We start from the raw sequence: 9372 nt of genomic DNA on the forward strand, positions 1-9372 counted from the left end.
ATTTTTTAAAAACACGTATAAAGTCTTCAGACAAACGCTTATTTAAATTTTTTTTAACTGTAGTTCTTGTAGTTCTCTTTTTAGTTCTCCTTCAAAAATTTATCAGAAAAATATGAAATTGGTATTTTTTATCATGCTTTATCTTAAAAGTTCTCCGTACTTTTGTAATTTTCATCAATTACAGATAAAAGCGTTCGCATATTTCGTTTCTTAAAACGTCGTTATAATTGCTTTCTTGATAAGACATCATACAGTAATTAGGATGTCTCGTACTTCATAAAGTATTTTTTTTTTAAACGGCTTAATATTTGAATAGTAATTATTTAAAATATTAATTTAATTTAAAGTTGTTTAATAATTTATAGTAATTTAAAATATTAATTTAAAGTTGTTCAATATTAAATTTTCTTAATTCTTCAGTTGCATTACGCAATTATAAATCATCCAACATAATTGCATATATGTATATATGTTAATATTAATGTCTATCCTTAACAAAATGTTTAAATATGTTTATGTATGTAACATACGAAGGTGAAGCGACACGTATATAATATTTTATAAAAGACCACTGAAGAGGGCTTGATGTAAAACCGAAACGATCGTCTGGTAGCATTAATGTAATTTTTTATATGAATATAACGCGGATTAGCACAAAGACCTTACTTGATTCCTGGTCCATTACAATTATTTATTTTAAATTTTAATTCTCGGAGCCTGAATATATTGTTCAATTTAAAATAATTTTTGTGATATTTAATTGTAGGCGTGTTATAAGGGTTGAAGAAATGAAATATAATTCGTGAGCTAAATATGACTTTTATTCGTGCCCGTCGCGAGACGTCAGACCCAGCGACCGATTTCTCAAAACCGACGAAGTCGACGACCGTCGCAAAAATCTGACGTTGCCCAATAACGGTTCCGGCACGTCACCGGTTCTTGTCCGTCGACCCGAGGTGAAAGAGCAAACAATACATGAAAATATCAATATCATATGCATATAAATGTCATTAATATCAACAATGTAATAATGACGGAGCCGCACGACCTGTTTAAACGTTTATCTATATCCCAATGGTCTACATTGTATCAAAAAGTTTGATATCCTTTTTTTTTTTTTCGAAACGGCTACGGTGAAAAAAATCGAGATTTGCGTGATTAATTAGCGATTAAACAGGAGATAATTTCTACGCAATTCGACAGGCAATTTCTACCCATTCGATTGTGCTGAAGAGATTGATTATTAACTCTTTTCCGCGATTATGGTTCTCTGGCTGCGCTAACTTCGCTGAGCGGCTGTCATTACATTGACTTTTGATAGTTGTATGTATTGAGGCTGATGTATAATTATAGTCAATTATAATAAAAAGTAAAAGTGCAATTAAATAGCGCGCGCGAAGCGCGCGTCTGTAATGCTAATGTTTGTTAAAAAATGCATTTTATTTTATTTATTATATTTAAAGCTATACCCTTTTAGCCATAAAACATTTTTTCACTCTCATATTTAGTTATCAAATTTAGATCCAAATTCAAATCCAAGTCCGTTACAAACTTAAATTCGATTTCGAATCTAAATTTGTTGCGAATCCAGATTTGAATTCGAAATACGGATCCAGATCCGATACTTTTATTATTCCGGTATCTTAAAAGGTTCGAGTATCCGGATAACCCGAATTTGAAGCGTCACATTTATTCGTAATCCGGACAAACGGATATCCGGATAGCATGAAATCCGAACGTATCTTGAAGTCCTAAATTATAGAAATGTCGAGCTGACGCAGATAAGCAGATTTCAAAGTTAGCGCAAATCCCGCACTTCTCGTCACGTGGACTGCTTTTAGTTCGCCACCTCCGTGGCCAAAGACAGGTGGCGCCGGCTTTTCGTTCGTCAGGGAGGGCGTTTTGTCGATGAATTGCGAGTATTGCGACGGATAGACAAGGAAGGAAGGGAGCGAACGGGGGAGAGAGAGAGAGAGAGAGAGAGAGGAGCGTGTGGATTCTGTGTGGATCGCGATCGTGCCATCGTGGATCACGGTCGGCCAAGATGGCGAACCGTCGCGGGAGCTGAAGGGCTACCGCGCTCGTTCTCGACGTTCGTCGCACGGGGTGTTTACGCGCGTCCGCGAAGTCGCGTATTATGTCCTCGTACACGTTCTCGCAGAGGCTGTTCACGCCAACGCCGCCGGAGCGCGGCAGCTTCCCGCTGGACCATGAGGGCCGTTGCAAGAGCACCATGATCAGGTACATGCGCTGCCTGGCCGATAATCGTAATCAGAACACGATGTGCCGCGACATCGCCAGGGAGTACCTCGGCTGCCGCATGGACCACGACCTGATGGCGCGCGAGGATTGGTCCAAGCTCGGCTTCGCCGACAAGAGCGAGGGCGTCAAGGAAACGTAACGTCGATATCGTTAGCAGTCATTCTCGAGAGCAGGTATCCCAGGAAAGGAGGGGATCATATCTTTAATCGTCGTCGTCGTCGTCGTTGCCGTTGTCGTTGTCATTGTCGTTTGTTCTCCTTGAGAGTACCTGGCATACTCTGTAGCTAATCTCGGTGCTCTTGGAACTTTCGATATATATAGGATGCCATAACGATAATTCCGGTGATTTAGTGTGTTCATACGAGAATACGCACTGCCAGCCAGGTGTAACAAGGACTTCCTCTATGCCAGTGTTGTTGAGAAAAAATTAACAATAGTATTTAAAAAAGACCAACGGGGAACGAGAGAGAGAGAGAGAGAGAGAGAGAGAAACTGAACGATATTAAAAATACGCGTATCTACCTTTTATTTTCATAAGAAGAAAGATTTAAAAGTTAAGTTACATCGCTCGACAACTCGTTAAAGGTCGGGCCTCATAAGCTTTAATGTAAAGGCATCCTCTAGTATAGCTTGTTGCGCGGCTGGATTGTGTGTTGCAACCCACAAGTGGCCTAAGAGAATAAATATCCCGTAAATAAATTAGAGAATATTCCGATATTTATTACGTTGAAAGCTGAGAGTCTATCAGGCTTCGTGATATAAAACAGGAGGTAGCGCGAAACGTGAAGAAAAATGGCAAGCTCCGCCAGGAAGAGGATATTGGTAGGTTGCACGGGTAGCGTGGCCACGATCAAGCTGCCGCAGCTGGTGGAGATGCTGCGGCAGAACAATCTGGAGGTGAGGGTGGTCGTGACGGAGAGAGCCAAGCACTTCCTGAAGGACGCTCAGCTGCCGTCTGACATCCAGATCTTGTCCGACACGGTGGAATGGGCCGCTTGGCAGGACCGCGGCGATCCGGTGCTGCACATAGATCTGGTGAAGTGGGCGGACGTGTTCGTGATAGCTCCGTTGGATGCCAACACCCTGGGCAAGATTGCCAGTGGCATATGCGACAATATTGTTACCTGCGTGGCACGCGCATGGGATCCTTCAAAGCCGCTCCTCTTCTGCCCAGCCATGAACACCAGGATGTGGGAACATCCAGTTACAATGCCTCAAGTAAGATGAAAAGAATTGCATATAAAAAGTTAAGGAGAAGAAAGTGTCGAGACAACATTCTTTAAAACAGCTAAATAGATAAAATACATGACATGATTCTTTTTATATTTGCAAAAGAAACACATGTAATTTAAATAAATATTATATATATATATATATATATTATTTAAATTAAATTTAATTTAATTTGTGCAGATTTGTTGAAGTTGCATCATTGAGAATCAGAAATTTAATTAAATCAGCGTGTGAAAAATTGCAGTAAAAAGATTAGAGAGGAACAATAAGAGATAAACATAATTAAATTTGTTCTGTCTTCTATGTGGTTTCGCGCATTTCATTTTATTTTTGTCTAATAAAGATTTTGTGCTTTCTCAGGTATCGCTGCTCAAATCTTGGGGCTACAAGGAGGTGCACTGCATATCCAAGACACTGATGTGCGGCGACGTGGGCATGGGCGCGATGGCCGAGGTGGACACAATCGTGCGAGCCATTATGCGAGCCTTGAATCCCTGGATAGATCAGTCGGATTTGTGTCCCTAGCAGCGGCTGAGATCGTCCTCCTCGTGCGAGCCTCGTCGACGACCTCGCGAGTATCGATGAAGCTCCGTCACGTCGAGTGCGCGATCGATCATCCCAAAGAGATCTCCAAAGATGCGCTATGGTGCGATTCGAACATACGCTTAATAAGGCACACGCCAATGTCGCTTATCTCCTAACAAAGAAATTGGCGGGACGAGCCTAAGGCCCGAATCTGTCGGACCGTATACGGATCATGTATAATTAAGAGTTTACGTTTTATCAGCGAAAACATCTTCAAATTTTTCTCACAGTTATGTTGTCCATCGAGAATTTTATTCTCTTGCTATTGTATTAGGACGAACTTATCATGTCGTCATGAGTTCACCGTTAGTTAGAGACCCTAAGCTACGTAAATAGCGAAATTTGAGTTTGAACGCATCATGGTCGTCATATCCTTTGCTCAACCTAAATCAATAAAATTAATCGTACCGTGAGGAACAAACGAGATAATCGTAATTTTGTCTGTCCAGTTGGCGTAATGCGATGTATAAAAATGCTGTAAAGAGAAGGAAAAAATTCTGTTGACATATCCTAAAGTTGATCCGCTGGAATGTACAATGCTTTTGTTAAATATATGAACAATAATATATAATATATATATATATATATATATATATATGCATATATATATGTATGTATATGTATATATACACATATATAATATGAATGAATGACAAATATACAAGATGTTTCTGCTTTCTCCACTTAGTATTATTTTTTTCAATGATGCGCACATAAAGTTATGCCGGAAATTTTCTACAACATGTCGTTGAATTGTTCGGTAAGATCACTTTATTTTCGTATATACACAAATAAAGCACTGACAATATATAAAATACAATATAGAGCATATAATCGGCACATTACATCGATTTTCTCTTAAGTTTGGAATAAACAGAGAACTGGAGGGGTTCTCGCCTCCTAGTAAAACTGCCGCATCGTAGTGATGCGTTCGCCTCTCCGTAACAAAGGTATACCCAGCCAGAAGATAAGAGTTTGTCAAGTTAATCGAGAAAAAGAAATATATCATTTATCTTCCGTTTGTCTGCGTCTTGTTGCTGCGCGCTTCACGGACATATAGTACATTCTGCACAATACGCGCGACTTACAATATACTATTATATAATTATATATAATATATTCATGTATATATATATACAGAGGTGGATGTTGGAAATACAAATACTACAAACTTCGCAGAGATTTTAATGTCGCTTTATCGCGATATTAAAACTGCAGTCAGTTTCTTCCTTGCGAAAATTCAATTAGCCTCCACCTTTCCACATTTCAATTTTCTATTATTTAGATTCTTGGTTACTGAAAGCTACATTTTTTTTTTTATAAAAGAGCTATTACTTATAAAATGCTGTCGAACTGAAGTCCACTCAAAATTAAATGCTGAGTGAAAGTTCGTTATTCATTTCCGCTCTTGAGACCTCGGTTCCGCTTAAAAAAAACCATCGGTGTCTCATGCTGAGAAGAAATCGGCGCTTATAACAAATTATGCAAGCATTTCAGATACACCGGCGCTGTATATGAAACTGCGAGACTGATTCTGTGTACCTCCTTGATATTACACTAACTACACTTTGATCGCGCGCGGTATATAAATATCACAGTTTACAAAACTGGCGACACTGCGTTTTGCCCGTGTCCTCTCTTTTGCTAAATTATACGGTATCAATAATTAATACAATATTTATATAAAATATGTGCTCTCTGTCGGAATCGGACTAATTTTATCGTTTTGAGATTGTCGATTCGATTCCAACTGATAAATCGCGTCACAATTTATGGAAGAGGCGATCACGGAATTTTTTGTCAGTGGCGCGTATTGGTCCTTAGGAGGGACGTGTATAATGAGGATCCCTGTCTCGATTTAAAAATCGCTGTAAAAAAGAATATCGAAAAAACGTTGGATGGATTTTCGGCAGTGATAGTTCGTAAATTTCTCCCTATCGAGATTGTCCGTGAAATATCCTCGGAATCTCGGCTTTCTTTCACATCTTCGGAGGACCCGTTTCATCCGTCATGCGATATAAAAAAAGTTGCTCTTTAAGTTAATTACATTACTTCGTATGTAAATGCGGTCGTATAAAAAGACAGTGTACAAAAATATGTATGCTACTGCGCAGCGCGCAACGGCGCGGTCTTTTCAAGATTGACGATCTAAGTCACGCGCTCTTTGTATTTGTACGAGAAAATTAAATGTCAATATAACTTTTTTTTTCTATCACCGAGATATAGAAAGTAAATGAAAGGTATAATAGAAAAAATTTTCATCGTAATATCGTATTTCAAAATTTTATAATTCGCCGCGCGCATTGGCTGTTTCAGATAATATACGTATATCTAATTCTTTGAAGACGTGGCTTCGTGACTTAGTTCGATCGATTATTCTTATAAAGCTTCGTTCGTACTGCTATCGCGATCTCTCCATCGGAAGCCTCAGGGCGACGAAGTCGATTCCTATGGCCTACGGATGCCGCAGGCATTCCTTTGAAACTCCAATCGATGTGCGGTCTTTCGTCTCCTGTTCACCGATCTGTCGACGTCCGCGCTTTAAGAATTCCAGTTGATTTTCCGGTATTCGTATTTCACACGCGAAATTCCCATATAAGATACGAAAATGCTCCCCGTCGTACATCGCCAGCTGGAAGGACACGTGCCTTATAATCTGAAAGCCCAAGATAAACATGACAGCTCTTTGATTTTCAAGTGTTTGATTTAAACGCGATTTTAAAATGTTGCTACTAATTTTTACTCGGGCCGTGTGAAATTTTGGAGAGAGCTCTATAAATGAAATTATTACATAATTCCACTTATAATTATATGTAAATGAAGTTAAAATAATACTCGCGGGCCTGGATTTTGAATTATTACGAAAAAAAATTGTACTAATTAAATTCTACATTTCATTGAATTACTTTTACACTAATTATGTAATGTTATAACTTTTTATTTATACATATAACGATTACAGATTATTTAATAGCGTCTTTTCAAATTAATATTTAATACTAAATAATCTTAAATATGACTTTAAAGTTTCCTTTTTAATTATGTCACTTTCTCTTCAAAAATTAACGAATATACGGGATCGATAAATATAATTACCTCGTTTTTACACGTATATTATCCTCATGACGAAGCTCACAATAACCATGAGAAATATCGACGTGATATCTCCTGTGACGACGATAGCGGAAGCCGAGATGATGCTTCCCGACTTCCTGGGCAGATTGGTCTCAATGTCATTGGTCTCCACATCCGGCGAACAGCCCATCCAGACCGGCGCTGACAATTTCTGTTTCTCGTGTGCCACCCTCATCCTGAGATCATCAAATTCCCAGAAACCCTTGCCTTTGAAGAAGTACGTTTTGCCTGCCGAAAAAAAATGGAAAGTTATTACAGCAAGTCGATACAAAGTTGCATACAGAGAATTATTTATGATATTAGAAAAATCAAGAATCACAAAATCAAAATTGAGTGAAATATTAAGAAATAGATATAGCTGTCGTCTTGTGTTTTTATGTATTAAAATATATATAATCTTTATTGAGAGTATTTAGCATTAAATTTATTGTATATAATAGAATATAGTTTGAATAAAATAAGTATTTAAGTAATTATTATTTATTTTTATAATAAAATGATTTTGTCCGAAAGTTAAATTTTCAAAATTTACCATTTTTCCATTGAAAAACGGCATCGATGTCATTCCCAACGCCGGCGAACATGCTCATATCTCTGGGATAATCGAGTTCCACGTAATTAACAGATTCGTCGAACCTGCGAAGTAGAGGATTAAATTGGCGAATTAAATTTTATTTATGGCTAAAGAAGAGAATAGGAGCTCAATGTGAAATCAATTACATGGATTACAAATGCACAAATGTCATTATACGTTCTAAAAGTAGAACGCATTTCGGTCCAGATCGTTTTTCATTTCAATACGAGGCAAAGATTGCTGTACAACAAATCGATAATCTGGGAGTGTAATGGATTCTAAGCAAATAACGCGAAAGAGTTACAAATCCGACTTGAGAAGTCGCGCTTAATTCAATCACCTCCAATACATGGAGCCGCTGAAGAAGTAAGTCCTCTCGTTGTGGCCCCACACCATAGCGCCGTCGATCTTCTCCAAGGAGGCCGGCAATCCCAGATATGTGAGCGGCTTTGGATAACCCGGCTCCAGACGATTGGCGTCGAAGACGTAGTACTCGCGGCCGATGAAGAAGACTATCTTTTTATTATTCGGTCGCTCGTACACGGCGTCCACGTGATCGATGTCCGACGGCAGATTGAACAACCTGGTGATCTCCGCCGGATATCCCTCATATATCCCGTGATCGCCTATTCGCCATAGATACTGCAATGCACCAAAGAGGATTCCTCAGTATAGAGATTCTAACTTTGTCAGTCATTTTATTATATCCTTCGAGAAAACTGTGCCTCAGAAAATGCACATTTATAATTGAAATGATTAAATACATACAATACTTAAGATGTATACGGAGATGTATAAGGATTAATTATTTCGAACGTAAATGATCTTCTGGTATAATGTATCTTGATTTTAAATGCGTGAATTATTCTATTTTATGCTCGCGCGGAAATCAAAAAGATAAAGATATAAAATATTGAGTGCTCATTTCTTTTGCGCTATTATTGCTAGAAAATAGATATCGAGATTCTTGCAATGTAGTGAAATAGTGGCGTCTAAAAGGTGCATTATCACATTATTTCGAGATAGAAAGAAGAAAGAATAACTCAAAAAAGAGGGATTTTTTTGCTCGTTCTTTGGGATTAAACTATGTGCCCAATGCTACTCTATAATCAGGGCTGGACAAAATACACCATTAAAGTATTTAAAATACAAAATACTAGGAATCTTAGTATTTAAATTACAAAATATAAAATACTTTCAATTTTTTGATATTTGAAATACAAAATACAAAATACTTTCAATCCTTCGATTTGGAATACAAAATACAAAATACTTTTAAGTTTTTATTTTGAAATACAAAATACTTCTTTGAAATACAAAATATTTTTTAATTTAATCCTTTAATTACAATAATATATAATATTAAACTCCCCCCTTCAACAGTCTCCTCTCCACTTTTAGAGAGAGAAAGAAAAATTGTTTTACTCTCTTACATTCTTTAACAGTCCTGTATCAATCACATGAGAAATCTATTTACTAATGTGAGATTATGAAATTTGACTCTGATGACTTGATATTGCTTGAAACTTGACGAAAATAATTAGTGTCATATGAAATAATGGCTATAAGAATTTTTATCAATA

General features: G+C 37.6%; 3 protein-coding genes across 4 annotated transcripts in view; 2 read left to right on the forward strand and 1 right to left on the reverse strand.

The window, feature by feature from the left end:
* Positions 1–1999: 1999 nt before the first annotated feature.
* LOC105455519 (cytochrome c oxidase assembly protein COX19) lies at positions 2000–2710 on the forward strand. Its single transcript, XM_011698898.1, has one exon. It carries the CDS (start codon positions 2138–2140, stop codon positions 2399–2401), a length of 264 nt encoding a protein of 87 aa, XP_011697200.1. The 5' UTR covers positions 2000–2137; the 3' UTR covers positions 2402–2710.
* A 50-nt stretch (positions 2711–2760) lies between these two features.
* On the forward strand, positions 2761–4614 carry LOC105455521 (phosphopantothenoylcysteine decarboxylase). The gene is made up of 2 exons (XM_011698899.1): positions 2761–3480; positions 3856–4614. The coding sequence occupies exons 1-2, from the start codon at positions 3055–3057 to the stop codon at positions 4018–4020; spliced, it is 591 nt and encodes a 196-aa protein (XP_011697201.1). The 5' UTR covers positions 2761–3054; the 3' UTR covers positions 4021–4614.
* Positions 4615–4828: 214 nt separating this feature from the next.
* The window catches only part of LOC105455525 (stromelysin-3-like), a 223223-nt gene continuing 218679 nt past the window's right edge, over positions 4829–9372 (reverse strand). For both annotated transcript variants that reach the window (XM_011698911.1, XM_011698912.1), the window contains exons 9-12: positions 8130–8431; positions 7748–7851; positions 7177–7443; positions 4829–6736 (exon numbers count right to left, since the gene is read on the reverse strand). In XM_011698911.1, the coding sequence (XP_011697213.1) occupies positions 7184–7443; positions 7748–7851; positions 8130–8431 (666 nt within the window). In that variant the 3' untranslated portion in view covers positions 4829–6736; positions 7177–7183. The remainder of the gene's footprint in view (positions 6737–7176; positions 7444–7747; positions 7852–8129; positions 8432–9372) is intronic.

Source organism: Wasmannia auropunctata, unplaced genomic scaffold (assembly GCF_000956235.1).
Source record: "Wasmannia auropunctata unplaced genomic scaffold, wasmannia.A_1.0 LD335900.1, whole genome shotgun sequence".
Lineage (NCBI taxonomy): Eukaryota > Metazoa > Arthropoda > Insecta > Hymenoptera > Formicidae > Wasmannia > Wasmannia auropunctata.